General features: G+C 42.2%; 1 protein-coding gene across 1 annotated transcript; it reads right to left on the bottom strand.

Moving 5' to 3' along the window:
- Window positions 1-1,699: 1,699 nt before the first annotated feature.
- On the bottom strand, window positions 1,700-18,574 carry LOC138446078 (short-chain dehydrogenase/reductase family 16C member 6). The gene is made up of 6 exons (XM_069600806.1): window positions 18,254-18,574; window positions 12,882-13,013; window positions 10,840-10,939; window positions 7,308-7,452; window positions 3,731-3,856; window positions 1,700-2,359 (listed from the first exon to the last, which is right to left on the bottom strand). Exons 1-6 carry the CDS (start codon window positions 18,572-18,574, stop codon window positions 2,233-2,235), a joined length of 951 nt encoding a protein of 316 aa, XP_069456907.1. The 3' UTR covers window positions 1,700-2,232.
- Window positions 18,575-18,895: the final 321 nt, after the last annotated feature.

Consider the following 18,895-nt stretch of genomic DNA (forward strand, 5'->3'; position numbering starts at 1 on the left):
GATAAATGGCCATTCAAAAGCCACTCCTGGGGGTCAACCCAGATAGACAGAAATATGTTAATTCTCCTTAGACATTAAGGAAAATTAGTGGGAATTTATGAAAATTTAAGAAAAATGTATATAGTTGTTTGAATGCTTGGTTTAAGAAGGCAGAGATGTCAAAAGTTTATAAAGATTTTTACCTACGGAACTGTTAAAAGATAACCTATTTCCTGAAAACTATTGCATTTTGGAATTTTTATTCCTCTTTTAGTTCAAAAATTTCCTCTAATTTATTGCAAATTAAACTTTATTTGAGTAATTGTAAAAATACTATGTTCCAAATAATAGGATGTGCATGCGTGCTAAGTCTCTTCAGTCATGTCTGACTCATTTCGACCCTATGGACTGTCACCCGCTAGGCTCCTCTGCCCATGGGATTCTCCAGGTGAGAATACTGGAGTGGGTTGGCATTCCCTCCTCCAGGGGAGCTTCCCCACTCAGGGATCAAACTCACAACTCTTACGTTTCCTGCATTGGCAGGTGGATTCTTTAGCACTAATGCCACCTGGAAGCCCCAAATAATAGGATAGATTGTATATATTGAATGCTCACTTTTTGGTTAACGAATAAAGGTGAAAGTCACTCAGTCATGTCCGACTCTGTGACCCCATGGACTATACAGTCCATGGAATTCTCTAGGCCAGAATACTGGAGTGGATAGCCTTTCTCTTCTCCAGGGGATCTTCTCAACCCAGGTCCCCTGCATTGTGGGTGGATTCTTTACCAGCTGAGCCACAAGAGAAGCCCAAGAATACTGGAGTGAATAGCCTATCCCTTCCCTAGTGGATCTTCCCGACCTAGGAATCGAACTGGGGTCTTCTGCATTGCAGAAAGATTCTTTACCAACTGAGCTATGAGGGAAAAATATACTTTATATTTCTTTTTTTTCTTTTTTTTTGGTTTTGCTGTTATCACTCGCTCTTGACCTGTCAGAGACAAAGCTAGGTTACTGTCCTGTGATTCAGCTCAAGTACATTTCTGAACTCAACAGAGTCACTTAGGAGTGTTTGCTGGGGCTGTCAGGTGAGGTGCACATTTGAATTAGTATATACATTTTTAACAGAGGTGGCGCATGTCGTGTACGCAAACCCATCACAGTTAAGGCTAATTTATTGACTGAATTATAAAAATAAGTCTCTTCTTCAAACCAGCAGTACAGAGTCTAATATGTACTTTTTTCCCTATGGAGTAAGGAAGAAGAGGGCTTCCTAGCTAGCGCTAGTGATAAAGAACCCGCCTGCCAATGCAGGAGATGTGGGTTCATTCCCTGGGTTGGGAAGATTCCCTGGAAAAGGAAATGCAACCCACTCCAGTGTTCTGGCCTGGAGAATCCCTTGGGCAGGGGAGCCTGGCAGGCTACAGTCCACTGGGTCACAAGACTCAGACATGACTGAGCACATGTGGGTACTGTGTGCTAAGTCACTTCAGTCATGTCTGACTCTTTGTGACCCCATGGACTGTAGCCTGCCAGGGCTACATCGAATGGGTTGCCATGCCCTTCTCCAGGGGATCTTTGTGACCCAGGGATTGAACCTGAGTCTCTTATGTCTCCTGCATTGGCAAATGGGTTCTTTACTGCTAGTGCCACCTGGAAACATCATAACATATAAAGAAGCTAAGAATTACAGGCATATTCAGATACAAACAAACATGATTAGTTGTGGACTTATTTTATTGAAAAAACAGATTCAGTGCCTCCCTAAGGATCTTGATATGGTCATCCAGCTCCAGTAGGAATTAATAGGCACACAGAAAAGTGTTATTTTTCTTAACAGCTATACTAAAAATTTTCTTTACATATAATGTTTAAAAATTATCAACCTAAAACTGCAATTTTAGAAGTCTACTTAGAGTTACTCTTTTTCTAAAAGTATCATCTACTCTATTTAAAAATGAAATTAAGGTTAATTTGCATTAATATGTTTTCATTAATACACTGTATTCTCTGAGTTCTCTGACATTAGAATGGCTGCAGTGTTTTTTATTCTATTTTTTAATCAGACTAAAAAGTGACAGGAAAGTGTTGAGTATGTAATGTGAATGCCTAGGGAGATTGTGAGAGTGTCAGCTATGTCCCGGTGAGCACTTCTGGAAGCCTCGGCATTGCTCGAAGGCTGGAGTGCTCTGAGCGTGAACAAGACTTCCGGTGGCTGTCCCTCATGACGCTTATTACCACATCTGGAGCTTTAGCTACTGTTGTTTCCTCTCGGTTTTGGTCTGAAATTCCCCTGATTTCTCTCGTTCTATAAATGAAGCCAGGGAAATGTCCATTCCAAGGTACTCAGCCATCGTGATCATCATGTTTGGAGATACTATTCTAGAGAAAAGCAGAGGAAAAAAAATTCAGAATGCTTTAGAAGGAGTCTAAGAGACATCTTCAGGGAATTCCCTGGTGGCACAATGGTTAGGGATCCGGGCTTCCACTGCAGGAGGCGTGGGTTCCGTCCCTGGCGGGGGAACTAAGATTCCACATAACACATATTGTGGCCAAACAAATAAATAAACAAAAGAGAAATATCTTTGTAAAGATTACATGTGAATTCTTGTGCCTCACACTGCATGTCACTGCAGAGAGGGGCAAACGCAGAAATGTTGCATCACGGGCACTGAATGCTGTCTACAGAGCTTTGAAAAGTCCCAGTGCTCAGGCCACAGAGTGTATTTTGGTTGTTCGGTTGTGTCCAACTCTTTGCGACCTCTTGGACTGGGGCCTGAGGGCTCCTCTATCCATAGGATTCTCCAGCAAGAATACTGGGAGTGGGTTGCATACCCTTCTTCAGGGGATCTTCCTGACCTAGGGATCAAACCCAGGTCTCTTGCATTGCAGGCAGATTCTTTACCATCTGAGCCACCATGGAAGCCCCATTAGCTGTTTAATCCTGCAAAAATGACTTCCTGTCTTTAAGTCTCAGTTACTCGAAGTGTGATAAACCACGTAAGGCTGTCATGCCGAGTCCGGCCCAAGTAGACACTCGATGAATCTTACACGCTGTTCTTTCTTCTCTTCAGAGAAGATAGTGGGCCTGGCCTAAATGCACTCACAAAGACTCTGGAACTTTAAGCATGAAGTTGCAGGTCCTCTTTCACCAGAGGAAGTGAGGAACTTGCCAAAAATCCTTAATATTTTTCTGGCAATGCACTCGAGTTTATTGGTCCTTTGTTTTCAAAATAGAATTTTATGTCAGCTGAAGTGATAGAATTCACCTCCTGTCATTGGGGTTCTATTTGTTTTTCTTGAAGTTAATAATTTTTATTCTCTAAGAGGGCTTCCCAGGTGGTGCTGGTGGTAAAGAATCCACCTGCCGACATAAGGGATATGCGTTTGGTCCCTGGGTCAGGAAGATTCCCTTGGAGAAGGGAATGGCAACTCACCCCAGAATTCTTACCTGGAAAATCCCATGGACAGAGGAGACTGGCAGGCTATATCTGTGTGGTTATAAACACTCAGACACTACTGGAGCAACTTAGCACTCTGTAAGAACCAACAGTTTCTGAATTTTCTCAACGTCTGGAATAACCAAGCACAGCTAGAATTAGTCCAATAAGTTGCCCTGGCATTATTTAGATATTATTCTTCCTTCAACCTTAAGAAAGATACAAGATTGTTTTCTGGTAAAAAGAGGTAGCAATGATGAGAGCAATTTGTTCACAAACAACCAAAATGATAGAGAAGTCATTATTCACTTACTGTTTCAGGAACAATGCAATATGCAAGAATCTGGGTATTATCAAGTACAACTGCTCCTCTAAAATAGCATTTACAATACTTTGGGCAGCATACTCCTGTTTCAGCAATGGCAACAAAAGTGGATACCTGGAATAAAAAAATCACAAAAAGTTATACTGTTAAAGTGGTATTTTTTTGCTGCCATGGTGAGCACTAATTATTAAATTTTAGATATCAGGTCATCAACATATGTCTATAAGTATGCAAATCATGTGTAAATATTAGAAAAAGCCTTGTGTTTTCTCTCGTGATCATATTGGGACCAGTGCTCACACGTTTCCAGCTTCCCCAGTGGCTCAGTGGCAAAGAATCCGCTGGCAGTGCAGGAGCCCCAGGAGATGCGTGTTCAATCCCTGGGTTGCAAAGATCACCTGGATAAGGAAATGGCTACTCATTCCAGTATTCTTGCCTGGGAGATGTAATGGATGGAGCAGCCTGGTGGGCTACAGTCTGTGGGGTCACAAGAGTCAGACATGACTTAGTGAGTAAACAAAAGCTAGCGTATCTAATTTCCTGGAGTGAACTCCTGGCCTTTATTGATTTTCTCCTCTGTGATGGTCTAGATCTATGGAGGGAAGTGCTTTGAGATTTTTTTTCATATTTTTCTTTTCTCTCTTTCAGCCCAAACATCAGATAGCTGTATACTATTAAGAAGTGGAACTGCGAAATTATTTTACCCAAAGGAAAATGCTCCTGAGCATGTATAATGTGGCTTTATTTTAGGCACACTATTGTAACTACAGTAAGCAAACTCAGATGTTTGCAAAATTAACTGGAGTTGAAATGGGATGAGCATGTAATGAAGCTCCCGTTAGACATTACTTTGACATTTTATACTTTTATATTATGCTTCTGTATTTCTTGAACCACACCCCTCTTCAAAATTCTATTTTTGTGTGTGTGCTCAATCCCTTAGTTGTGTCTAGCTCTTTGCAACTCCATTGGCTGTAGCCTGGCAGGCTCCTCTGTCCATGGGATTTTCCAGGCAAGAATACTGGAGTGGGTTGCCATTTATATGTAAATAATGTTTTTCATTAAATTTGGGAGGTTTTCCGCCATCATTTCTTTAAATGCTTTTTCTGATCTTTTCTGTTATTTCTTTGTTACTCTCCTGTGTATATGTTGATATGATTAAAGGTGTCCCAGCTTTCTCTGATGATCTGTTCCTCTTTTCCCATTTACATTCTCTCTTCCTTGCATATTCTCTGTTCATTCGTCTTGAGGTTCACTTTTTCTGTTTCTGCCAGCCAAATCTACTGCTGAGCTGCCCTAGTGCATCTTCCTTTTCATTTACTCTTCTTTTCTAATCCTGAATTTACATTTGCTTAAAAAAATCTGTATTTATTAATATTTGATGAAACATCTCCATTCTAAAAATATGGATTTCTTTAGCTCTTTGAATGGATTTAAAATAGCTGCTTTGAAGTTTGTCTGCTAAGACCAACATCTGGGTCCTTTTCAAAGCAATTTCCATTGCCTATGGGTTTTTCTCATGTATGGGTCACACTTTTCTGTGTATTTGCCTATCATACTTTTTTATTAAAAACTGAACATTTTAGATGACATATGGTAGCAACTCTGGATAACTGTCCTTTGCGATTGTTTGCTTGTTTATTTCCTCAGTCACTTGGCTGAAACTAGTTCCATGAGGTCTATCTCTCCTCCAAGGTGTGGCTTCTGATGTCATTCCTTGAAGGACTCCATCCAGGGAAACTGTGGTTTTAAGCAGGCAATCTTTGACTGCCTCTTTCTCTTAAGCCTCTAGCTGGTCTACCTCTTATGCTGTAGTTTGCTAGCTGGTAGTTCTATTTTTCTTTTTCTTTTTTGAAGTGTTCTGATTTATGGTTTTATCCAATGGCAGAGGGGGAAAGATGCCAGTCTTTGCTGCTGACTGTGACCTTGTCTGTCAGAACCCCTGTTATGAAGCAGGAGTTGGGTGATGAGAAAATGGCTCTTCACTGGGTTTCTCACCTTAGATATCAAACCGAGTCTGGGGGAATGGTAGGAAGTGATGCTGCCACCCAGCTGCTGTTACCAGCCTGTATGGGTCTTCCAGCACCCAGAACCTGGGGGTTGGGGTCTGCTAATTTTTACTGTCGCGTAGGTCTACCACACACACATAGGTCTTTTGCCACATGACTGCTGCTCCAACAACAAAGAGCTGTGGGAAGAGGAGCTGCTTTCTTCAGCAATAGCCTCTCCCCAGGCCTTTCCTACCTTGGAGGTGGAGGAGCAAACACTGACTGAGTCTATCCGTTCATTGGAGGCCTTCCACAGAAATCGGGATCTTTCAGTATTCAAGTGCTGCCCAACTATCCAGCGGAGTTCTCCCTCTCCGGGGACTGGGGTGTGTGCGTGCATGCTGCATGCTCAGTCGCTTTTTGTGACCCTACAGACTACAGCCCACCAGGTTCCTTTGTCCATGGGATTCTCCAGGCAAGAATACTGGAGTGGGTTGCACTTCCTCCTCCAGAGGATCTTCCCTACCCAGGGATCAAACTCGAGTTTCTTGTGGCTCTTGCGTTGGCAGGCAGTTGTTTCTTTACCACCAAGCCACCGGTAAGCCCCTCCAGAGACATGGGAATTACCACTGGTTTGCCAAGCCCCTAAAACAGCTGTTCTGCAAGGCAGAGCTGTTGTATGGAGGATGAGTGTAGTTCCTGGTTCCAGTGCCAAGGCCTCTCAGAATTCTTACCAAATTTCTGTAGGTTTTGTTAAATAAATACTTCTCAATGGATTGCATGCTCTTTGGTCAATCTCCAAATATTTTAAATGATTGTCTTTGCTAATTTTGACTTGCATGGTAGATGTTTCCTTGTGAGAGCTTTTTCCCTGCTGTACTGTCAACTCCATCACCTGTTTTGACACTTTTAATTTAATTTTATGATTTCCTTAGACTCTAAATAGCCTCATTGCTTTTTAGACAGCTTTTTGTTGGCTGTCTCTCTTTCCTACAGATAAAGCTGATTCATAGCATTTGGTTCCTGTCAATCCCCTTTTTAACAATTGTAATAACTACACTGGCCCTAGACCATGTCTATATTTTTCAATATACTCCACTGATTGGCTCCTTTGTATAATAGTCTTCGTGTTTGTTCCTTCCTTGGTCTATTCTACCAAATATAAACTTATATCATCCTCCAATACTTCCCCACATATATTAGTCAATCTTTCAAAATATTTTATCTTTTGGATGATTTTTACTACAGTGTTCTTTTTAGAAAAAAATTATCTTCAACAACAATGCTAAAGATTTTAATAACTTCTCACTACCAACTTTTCTGTTATATTGTAATATTCTGATTAGCAATTTAAGTTTATGTTTTCACAATACCATATGCTCATAACCATATTATTATCCTTAAATGGAGTAGACTCATTAATTTAATGCAGGTTGAATGTTTTCTTTGACTAACGCAGGCATTCAACCAGTCTTTTGTTTTACTTTTCATATTTCAAAATTTCAAAATGAAAGATGATAATTACCTATATTGGAAGATTATCATAAGAGCAAAGATTACTGTAAGATTTCACTTACTTGGTTGAACAGCCCTCAAACATTCCAGTTTTGATAAAATATGGGCAAACAATGGTGGTTTTAATTTTACTTTTTTGTAGTAGCTTTAATTCAAAGTAGAGTGACTCTGCAAAGCCACAAGCTGCAAACTTGCTGGCACAGTAATCTGAAACAGAGTGAGGAGCTGTTAGCAACAGACTTTGACAAGTTAATTCATGGAGTTATTTTGAAAATGGAAACTCCCTTCCCTTTCGGCTTATTCTGGGTGCAAAGTGAAAGTGTTAGTCACTTAGTCATGTCCTAAGTGCACGATTCTCCATGCAAGAATACTGGAGTGGGTTGCTATGCCCTCCTCCAGGGGATGTTTCTGACCCAGGTATCAAACCTGAGTCTCCTGCATTGGCAGGCGGATTCTTTACCATCTAAGTTACCAGGGAAAGCATCCTTTAAAGTCATTTTCTGTGGCCACTCTACTCCTATAGCTCTATATAGCATCAGTTCAGTTGAATTCAGTCGCTCAGTCGTGTCCGACTCTTTTCGACCCCATGAATCGCAGCACGCCAGGCCTCCTTGTCCATCACCAACTCCCGGAGTTCACTCAGATTTGCGTTTGTCGAGTCAGTGATGCCATCCAGCCATCTCATCCTCTGTCGTCCCCTTCTCCTCCTGCCCCCAATCTCTCCCAGCATCAGAGTCTTTTCCAGTGAGTCAACTTTTCACATGAGGTGGCCAAAGGATTGGAGTTTCAGCTTCAGCATCATTCCTTCCAAAGAAATCCCAGGACTGATCTCCTTCAGAATGGACTGGTTGGATCTCCTTGCAGTCCAAGGGATTCTCAAGAGTCTTCTCCAACACCACAATTCAAAAGCATCAATTCTTCGGTGCTCAGCTTTCTTCACAGTCCAACTCTCACATCCATACATGACCACTGGAAAAACCATAGCCTTGACTAGATGGACCTTTGTTGGCAAAGTAACGTCTCTGCTTCTGAATATACTATCTAGGTTGGTCATAACTTTCCTTCCAAGGAGTAAGCTTCTTTTAATTTCATGGCTGCAATCACCATCTGCAGTGATTTTGGAGCCAAAAAAAATAAAGTCTGACACTGTTTCCACTGTTTCCCCATCTATTTCCCATGAAGTGATGGGACTGGATGCCATGATCTTCATTTTCTGAATGTTGAGCTTTAAGCCAACTTTTTCACTCTCCTCTTTCACTTTCATCAAGAGGCTTTTTAGTTCCTCTTCACTTTCTGCCATAAGGGTGGTGTCATCTGCATATCTGAGGTTATTGATATTTCTCCCGGCAATCTTGATCCCAGCTTGTGTTTCTTCCAGTCCAGCGTTTCTCATGATGTACTCTGCATAGAAGTTAAATAAGCAGGGTGACAATATACAGCCTTGACATACTCCTTTTCCTATTTGGAACCAGTCTGTTGTTCCATGTCCAGTTCTAACTGTTGCTTCCTGACCTGCATACAGGTTTCTCAAGAGGCAGGTTAGGTGGTCTGGTATTCCCATCTCTTTCAGAATTGTCCACAGTTTATTGTGATCCACACAGTCAGAGGCTTTGGCATAGTCAATAAAGCAGAGGTAGATGTTTTTCTGGAACTCTCTTGCTTTTTCGATGACCCAGCAGATGTTGGCAATTTGATCTCTGGTTCCTCTGCCTTTTCTAAAACCAGCTTGAACATCTGGAAGTTCACTGTTCATGTATTGGTGAAGCCTGGCTTGGAGAATTTTGAGCATTACTTTACTAGTGTGTGAGATGAGTGCAATTGTGTGGTAGTTTGAGCATTCTTTGGCATTGCCTTTCTTTGGGATTGGAATGAAAACTGACCTTTGCCAGTCCTGTGGCCACTGCTGAGTTTTCCAAATTTGCTGGCATATTGAGTGCAGCACTTTCACAGCATCATCTTTCAGGACTTGAAATAGCTCAACTCGAATTCCATCACCTCCACTAGCTTTGTTTGTAGTGATGCTTTCTAAGGCTCACTTGACTTCACATTCCAGGATGTCTGGCTCTACGTGAGTGATTACACCATCATGATTATCTTGGTTGTGAAGATCTTTTTTTGTACAGTCCTTCAGTGTGTTCTTGCAACCTCTTCTTAATATCTTCTGCTTCTGTTAGGTCCATACCATTTCTGTCCTTTATCGAGCCCATCTTTTCATGAAATGTTCCCTTGGTATCTCTAATGTTCTTGCAGAGATCTCTAGTCTTTCCCATTCTGTTGTTTTCCTCTATTTCTTTGGATTGATGGCTGAGGAAGGCTTTCTTATCTCTCCTTGCTATTCTTTGGAACTCTGCATTCAGATGCTTATATCTTTCCTTTTCTCCTTTCCTTTTTGCCTCTCTTCTTTTCACAGCTATTTGTAAGGCCTCCTCAGACAGCCAATTTGCTTTTTTGCATTTCTTTTCCATGGGGATGGTCTTGATCCCTGCCTCCTGTACAATGTCACGAACCTCATTCCATAGTTCATCAGGCACTTTATCTATCAGATCTAGGCCCTTAAGTCTATTTCTCACTTCCACTGTATAATCATAAGGGATTTGATTTAGGTCATACCTGAATGGTCTAGTGGTTTTCCCTACTTTCTTCAATTTAAGTCTGAATTTGGCAATAAGGAGTTCATGATCTGAGCCACAGTCAGCTCCTGGTCTTGTTTTTGTGACTGTGTAGAGCTTCTCCTGGAGAAGGCAATGGCACCCCACTCTAGTACTCTTGCCTGGAAAATCCCATGGGTGGAGGAGCCTGGAAGGCTGCAGTCCATGGGGTTGCTGAGGTTCAGACACGACTGAGCGACTTGACTTTCACTTTTCACTTTCATGCATCGGAGAAGGAAATGGCAACCCACTCCAGTGTTCTTGCCTGGAGAATCCTAGGGATGGCGGAGCCTCGTGTGCTGCCGTTTATGGGGTCACACAGAGTCGGACATGACTGAAGTGACTTAGCAGTAGCAGCAGAGCTTCTCCAGCATACAAACAACAAAATGAAAACGATTTCAGTTTCTCTTAACCTAAGAAGAGTACAAAGCCAATTGGTTCATTTTTTCTCTGTGTGTTATTTTTTATTAAAAGAGAGTGATTTTATTATTTTAAAATATATGTATGTGGCTGCCTCCGGTTGCAGTTACATCATGCAGGGTCTTTCCTTGTGGACTCTCTAATTGTGGTGCATGGGCTTAGTTGCTGCATGGCATGTGGGATCTTAGTTCCCTGACCAGGGATCCAACCCACATCCCCTGAATTGCAACGCAGATTCTTAACCACTGCACCACCAGGGGAGTCCCGCCAGGGGAGCAGCAACATGAATGGACCTAGAGATGGGCATACTAAGTGAAGTAAGCCAGACGGAGAAAGACTAATAGCATATGATATCTCTTACATGTGGAATTCAAATTTGGGAAATGGGAAGGAATCCTGGCATTACAAACAGAGCCAAATGTACTAGAGACTTCCCCTTGGTGCAGAAGAGTTCTCCATGCCTGGAAGAGTCCTGACTTCTGGGTGCTGTGAGTTGGAGATACAAAGTCACTGGTGGAGCACTCACCTGACAGCCCATTGATCCCAGAGATTCCTGCTAAACTTGAAATGCAAACTAAGTGACCATGGTTAGCTTCAAGCATGGCAGGAAGGAAGGCCTTACAAGTCTGGAAAATATAAACACACTGTGTCAATATTCATTACTCATTTATTATTCTTTCTGCTCAAGTATGTGATCACCTTACAAGCTCACTTAATAAATTTTTGTTTAACACCTGGTGTTTGCATGTCTGACTCTTTGCGGCCTCATGGACTGCAGCCTGCCAGGCTCCTCTGTCCATGGGATTTCCCAGGCAGAAATAGTGGAATGGGTTACCATTTCCTTTCTGCAGGGGATCTTCCTGACCGAGGGATCCAACTGGCATCTCTTATGTTGCTATCATTTTTCTGTTTCCAGTTGAAAATAATGTTTTCCTCACAGGGAAAAGGTGACTGGATATTTCAAGGGTCTGTTTGTATTTCTAGCCCTATGTGTCAGTGGAGGGCTTTTTAAAGACATTCTAGAAGATATATTTATATTATAAAGACATTATTTGTTCTGGATGTACAGATTCCCAGCATTAAAGGGAAGAGAAAGGAATGCAAGTAAATGTCGAGGAAGCATTTAGTCATCAAAAACATCAATGAAACTTTGGGAATATCATTTTAATCAGAGACATAGATACAAATAAAGGTTTACATATATGTACAATCAAGGTAACTCTGAAATAATGTCATGTGTTTGATAAATAGATATATCTATTTTCCCTGATTTGATCACATGTGGGGTGTAATACAAACAAGTGTCAGATTTGCTTGTCTTTATTTTGTTGTATTTGTTGTAAGATTCCATTTTTCTTATGCAAAAGTTCGATGACTGTACTTCCTAAATGTTTTCCCCCTGGTTATAGATTAGATCAGTTATCACTATTTCCACAAAATAGCTCAGGTTATGAAGACGGCAAATATGTGTTCAGTTGAATTGCAACAAATGATAACTTTATTGTTACAAAAAAAAAGAACTAGTATTTTTGAACTTTGGACAGGTTTGCCAATTACTTGGACTTTGTTTTTCCACCTGCATTACCTTTTGCAATTTTAAAAAATTACCTTTGGGACAACCTTTTAATATCAACAGGAACTGTGTTACTCTGTAGTGTCACCTTAAAAGACTTCAAGACTTTAGAAGAATATTCAGTTGGGTCAGTTTACAAGAAATATTTGGCTCCCCATAACATTTTAAAAGAAGTTCAAAGGCATACAGCAAAAGCATGGAGGCACCTAGCAGACTGTGGTGTGGACCAGGAATGTTGTCTGCCACTGCTGGACATCAAGGAGATCAAGCCGGTCAATCCAAAAGGAAATCGAACCTAAATATTCACTGGAAGGATTGATGTTGCAGCTGAAGCTCTAATACTTTGACCACCTGTTGCAAAGAATGGCCTCACTGGAAAAGACCTTGTTGCTGGGAAAGATTGAAGGCAGGAGGAGGCACAGGAGGCAACAGAGGATGAGATGGTTGGATGGCATCACCAACTCAGTGGACATGAGTTTGAGCAAGCTGCGGGAGATGGTGAGGTACAGGGAAGCCTGGCATACTGCAGTCCATGGGGTCGCAGAGAGTTGGACATGACTCAGCAATTGAACAATAATACCAGTAAACAAAGGATGTTTTGGCTATCAAGCCCATAGCCACCTCTGCCTCCAACTCTGGATAGGCCAAGAGTTCTGCTTAGTCTATTAATGGGAACTCACAAATGGTCTATCAACAGATAAATGGTTGACTAGTTGTTTATAGAATTCGGGCTTCCCTTATGGTTCAGCTGGTAAAGAATCTGCCTGCAATGCGGGAGATCTGGGTTTGATCCCTGGGTTGGGAAGATCCCCTGGAGAAGGGAAAGGCTAGTCACTCCAGTATTCTGGCCTGGAGAATTCTCCAGGCCAATTCACATGGACTACAGTCCACGGGGTTGCAAAGAGTTCGACACGACTGAGTGACTTTCATTTATAGAGCTACATGAAATTCTCATATTCACCAACAAAACAAAGTGAAAAAAAGAGAAGACTTACCCAGAAGTGAGACATGGCGTTGATATGAAATGATCTTTCCACCATGTGGTCTGGAGTTTTGAGGAACTCTCTTCCCGTCACGACCCCTGCATTGTTAATGAGGATGGTCACATTGCCCACTTCCTTCTTAACCTGTGCAGAAGCGAGGCAGATAATTCATTTACGTTAGGTTACTTATTTTTCCATGCCATTATTATTATTACTTTTACTTTATTCAGGTAGTTTCTTTAAACACAGCTATTTTATCTCTCTCATAGAAATTCAGCAAGTTTAAAGTAGCTTTATGATTGATTTGTCAGTTTTGCCTATCTTTGTGTGTGTGCAGAGATGACTGCGTGTTGCAGTGTATTTTCTCTGCCTCCTATTTTTGTCATGTTACTGTCCCTTTTTGCCAGAGGTGAATGCCAGGGGTACTGCAGAGTGCTGTCTCTGTTTCCCTGTGTGGCTCTCAATGTCTCCCTTTGGATGGTGGTTGTGTCTTTCTTCAACTTGGTGTGTGTGGCAGTTACTTCTGTAGGTGCCCTCTTCCTGACTCCTCTGTGACCAGGTGCAGGAGCTCATCCCATCCCTGTAGGTCATGGCCAGTGCTGAGCACAAAGACATCCCAAACACAGGTATGTTGACTCTCACCACAGGTGTCTGTGGGCCTGTGACCTCTGTCAAAAAAGACCTCCCCAGGTCTAATTATTGTCTATGCCCAATTATTTCCCTGAGTTTCCAGCTGTGCTACCACTGCTGTGTTCTGAGGGTCTTCCTTCACCCTTCCTTCTGAATTGCTTACCTCATCTCTTACGGAACCTACTACCACCAGCCCTACTTGGAGGAAGCTGGGCTGCAGGAAACACTGCAGTGACCTTGATAAAGCCGGCCTGGGGCAAAACATGACGTAAAGCATGATGCATGCTCAAACAACGATTTGAAGATGTTTTGCCCTGAACTGTGTCTTTGGTGCTGTCACAACAATCTGTTCTTTTTTCCGAACAGGACGTTCGGAAAAAACTTGACTTGGTTGTCCTGGTCCCACCTATTGCTCTGTGTTGAGGCTTCCAGATCATATGGTGGGAAGATATTAGGGAAAAACTGCTCCTGATGTCATCGAGTTGAACAGGCTCTGAAAGGAAGGATTATTGTTGCTGCATCGATGTTGGGCAGAGTGATTAAGCCCCTCTGCTTTGGAGAGGGGCAGTACAGGGACAAACACCCAAGAGATGTGAGCTTTTGGCTTGATGAGGGAGCCAGTGTGAACAAGTGCTTGATCTTAGACCAGCTTGGGGAGGAACTTGGGCCTCTGGAGGATGGGAAATCTTTGGTGTAGGCATTCTTAAATATCTAAGAAAAACCTAATGGTCACCATCATCCTGTCCAAGAAGATCCCTCAGTCTTAGGGACCCAGAGCTATGAAGAACTTTATCTAGGTAATAGGATTTAATTTTCACTGCGAGTTTAGGAAAGCGTTCTGATCTCAGTTTACAGATGAAGAAACAGAGGTTCTCAGAAGTTAAGATTTTGCCAAAGGATAGCTTTTGGCTTTTGGGAAGAATCACAGTGATTCTCACTCAGTTTTCGACACACATACAAGAAAGTAAAAGCTCTTTTTACCTAGATTTACTTCTCTGTGGTCAAAATGATTACTTCTGTAACTAACAAATCTCACATATGTGAACATGCACACAGACACACTAACAAATATAAATAAGTGATTGGACCTGGACATTTAGGAATAAAGCATGACACTGGTTATTCCAACAAAAAATTCATTTGTGTACTGGGTTTCTGTGGTGGAGATGAGAAAGTTACCTTAGTCAAATTTTGGAAAATTACTGAGCCCTTTTAAAAATATTATCATTGTTTTTTTGGCTATGCCCCATGGCATATGGGATCTTGGCTCCCTGACCAGGGATCAAACCCAAGGCCCCTACAGTGAAAGCCTGGAGTCTTAACCTCTGACCTCTAGGAAAGTCCCTTTACTGAGACCTTTAGAATGCTGTTATTGAAGTTTCCTATAAATTTCAGGGGTCTGGATAATGTCCATGGCTTGTTGACATTCTGGTAGATAAAGTCTAATGGTAGTATTAATATTTGGGTTTCTTGGGAGTCACTAAGTAATGGAAATTATACAGAACAGTCAATATTAATAAAATGGTTGACTTAGAAGAATTCTATTTACAGGACTGTAAGCAAAGAAAAGTCCAAGATACATTCAAATGATGAAAAGACAATTTTTGATTAAAGTTTTTGGCCTCATTTTCTACTATACAGCAAGGAAATTTTAAACAAGAGGGAAAGATTCATTGGGGGTGATGGAAATTACAGTGCTTTTGATAGAAGAAAAAGGACTGTGAGGGTGTCTTTATTGCTGACACATTGGTGGGTCACTGCTGGGGATGTGGCAGGGGTCTTGATTCCAGGCAGATGGAACCCTGGTTCTACTCTGTCATCAATTTGCTCTATGCCTTTGCTTCCTGTCATCACTAGAGCAGACAATGTTATTGTGCCCACTTTACTATAAATATTATATATGAATCCAGAGCCTGTGATACAGAGTGAAGTAAGTCAGAAAGACAAATGCTGTATATTAATGCATATATATGGAATTTAAAAAGATGGTACTGGCAATCCTATACACAGGGCAGCAAAGGAGACACAGATGTGAAAAACACATTTGGACTCAGTAGGACAAGATGAGGGTGGGATGATTTGAGATAATAGCACTGAAACATATACATTACCATATAGAAAATAGATGACCAGTGTGAGTTCGATGGATGAATCAGGGCACCCAAAGCTGGTGCTCTGGGACAACACAAGAGGGATGGGGTTGGGAGGGAGTGGGGAAGGAGGTTTAGGATGGAGGGGACACATGTATACCTGTGGCTGATTCATGCTGATGTATGGCAAAAATCGTCACAATATTGTAAAGTAATTATCCTCCAATCAAAATAAATTAGTTGAAAAACAAAAGATTATGTATGATGACGCTGCAAATTTCAGAGTCCTGATCTGTGACTTAGTGGTGGTCCTGGGACCGCCACTCCCCCGCAGGCTCCTTCCCTGAGCTAGCCCCAAAGACCTCCATTTGTGAACCTTTCTTGCCACATTGATTTGGCAAAATAAGACCTGATTTTGAGTCCACTTGTTCTAGAATACCCCTGGGATCTATATATTATCCCTAGGTTATATCCTCATTAGTTGGTGATGGATTATAAAGAACAAATCCTATGAGATCCCAACAAAGAAGGAGGCAATAGTAATTGAAGTCGAAGAACTTCTCTGGTGGTCCAGTGGTGAAGAATCCATGCCTGCCAATGCAGGGGACACAGGTTTGATCCCTGGTCTGGGAAGATCCCACATGCCTGGCAGGAAGCCTGTGCATCACAGCTACTGAGCCTGTGCCCTACAGCCTGTGTTCTGCTTTAAGAGAAGCCACCGCCCACACATTGCAACAAAAGAGCAGTCCTCAGTTGCCACTACTGGAGAAAACCCACACACAGCAACAAAGACCCAGTGCACCCCAAAATAAATCAACGAACAATTGAAAAAGGACTTTGAAGCAGAAAACGAAGAGGAGGGTTCAGAAGATAAGTGTCTACATAGATTGCCAGAGGGATGGACAGCCCCTCAGATATTCTGTCATCACACTGTGTTGCATGGACACTTTCAGGTCACATAGCAGAGAAGAGAACGACTTTGACCGCCCCACTCCTGTCCTGGGCATGTTTGGTTCTGCCCATGACTGGTTTCAGCATCTTGGGCAACTTGCACACTCTTCCTACTCCTCAGTTTCCTCTTTGTAAATGGCAAGGATGCTAACAGTATACTCTCAAGAGGGCTGTGTGTGTTGGTTAGAGGAGTTATTATGTGCATAAGATGCTCAGAACAGTAGCTACTTGTAATATAGTTTTTTGTCTTGCTCTATCTTCACTTGGTTTTGAGGCTCTGGCTAGAGGCCAGGGCATTCCCCATCTTGATCAGCCCATTAAGCTTACAAGTCCAGCACCTTCCCCACCAGGCTCTCACTGTAGGCTACCATATGTGCGTGCTAAGTTGCTTCAGTCATGTGCACCTCTTTGCAGCCCCATGGACTATAGCCTGCCAGGCTCCTCTGTCCATGGGATTCTTCAAGCAAGAATGATTACTGGAGTGGGATGCCATACCCTCCTATGGGGGATCTTCCCAACCCAGGGATCGAACCTGTGTTTCTTATATCTCCTGCATTGGCAGGCAGGTTCTTTATCATTATCACCACCTAGGAAGCCCATAGGCTACCGTATATACACTGTCCTAATGGCCCCAGCGTCAGGTATCAGAGGGCGAGGGGCAGCCCCTATGCCCCAGATCCTGCTCACGTGGTTCCTCTTCATCCATCCTAAGCTGGCTGATCCTGCCTTACCTGTTCCGACTTGTGGAAACCGCAGTGCAGGCTCTGGGTCATGCCCTTTCTCTCACCTGCCTCCTGACCCACCCAGTGTGTCCCCTGGAGGCCCTGTGTGGTATGCCGTGTCCTCCCCAGGGAACTGTGAGTCTCACGGAATTGTGACACGCTTTCTGCTCTCTCTCTCAGTCTGTGTTTATCTTCAGTGCACTCACCCACGGCAGACGGCTAAAACACCACATGAGGGCTGGACTGTCGTTAGAGGGTTTGGTAGTTACACAATAAATACCTATTATAATTAAAGCATTTATCAGTACTTAGTGACTGGCATGCTGCAGTGCATGGGGTAGCAAAGAGTTGGACATGACTCAGCGACTGAACGATGACAAGTGTGAAGTTAGAACGAACGTCCATAAGTTAAATCTAAGAGGAAATGTAATCTAGAAACATGCTTCTTCCCCATCCTCCCTACTTTCTACCCTCAGTTCTAGGTGACAGTGGTGTATGCTGGAATCATACAATACAGAGACCTGTCCTCTTGAAGATCATCTTGTCCAATCTTTTCATTTTACTGATGAACAAGGAACAAGGACCTAGAGAGGACAGGTAGCTAGACAGGGCTAGTTCTAGTTTCTACAGACTTCTGGTGGCAATGAGTCACCAGAAAAGCAGCTGGCAACAGGTCAAAAGGTTCATCAAATTTACAGCCGCATTGTTTTCTTGTTTCCTTTTCTGAAGGTCACAAATTCAGGTTCTTTTTTTTTTTTTTTTTGCTTCAGTCCCCAACTAGGGATTGAACCCACGACCCCTGCACTAAAAGTGGAGTCCTAACCCCTGGACTGCCAGGGAAGTCCCTACAAAGTCAGATTTCTGACATGCAGACTCAAGCGAAAGGCATAGGAAAAGAAGTGTACAACAAAATTTCTCCTCTTTCTGCAAAAGCACATATTAGATGCAGCCCTTTTCCTGGGCATAGAGGTAAGAACACCAGTCAGCTTACCTGATCAGCAACTCTGTAGACATCTTGTCTATTACTACAGTCGCACGTGTAGGGAAATACTTTCGCATCCCTCTTTTCTTTGATCATTCTACATGTTTCCATGTTGCCTTCTTCGTTAATGTCCCATAGAACTAAAATGGCTCCAAGCCTGGCAAATTTGATAGCCAATAACCTCCCAAGTCCACTTGCAGCTCCTGTTATAAGGACAATCTCTCCTGTAACATCCTTTTTCTTCTTGGGAATTATCTTGTAAAATAAAGATTCTAAAAAATAATATAGAAATTTCCCCAAAAATATGGAGGTGTCGAGAACCACATTCATATTGATTCACTGAAGAAAGTAACGTCCTAATTAGGAAAAAAGTAACTGATAAATTCATGACATTATCACAGTTGCAACACACATAAAACACTTAGTCCAGGGGAATTTACCTTTGAGACATCAGCTCTTCAAAATACATATTTGGGCAACAACTGCTACCATCGTTGAATGTTTAAATTATATAAGTAATGAGAATGAAAACATTTTATGTTGACAAGAATCTTTCCAACTTGCAGGGCACTTCCTTACAGGTAATCTAATTTGATCTACAGGTAGATCTCAAGTTACTAGAAAAGCTTCATAGCGAAAGACATACATTGC

This window comes from Ovis canadensis, chromosome 9 (genome assembly GCF_042477335.2).
Source record: "Ovis canadensis isolate MfBH-ARS-UI-01 breed Bighorn chromosome 9, ARS-UI_OviCan_v2, whole genome shotgun sequence".
Classification (NCBI taxonomy): domain Eukaryota; kingdom Metazoa; phylum Chordata; class Mammalia; order Artiodactyla; family Bovidae; genus Ovis; species Ovis canadensis.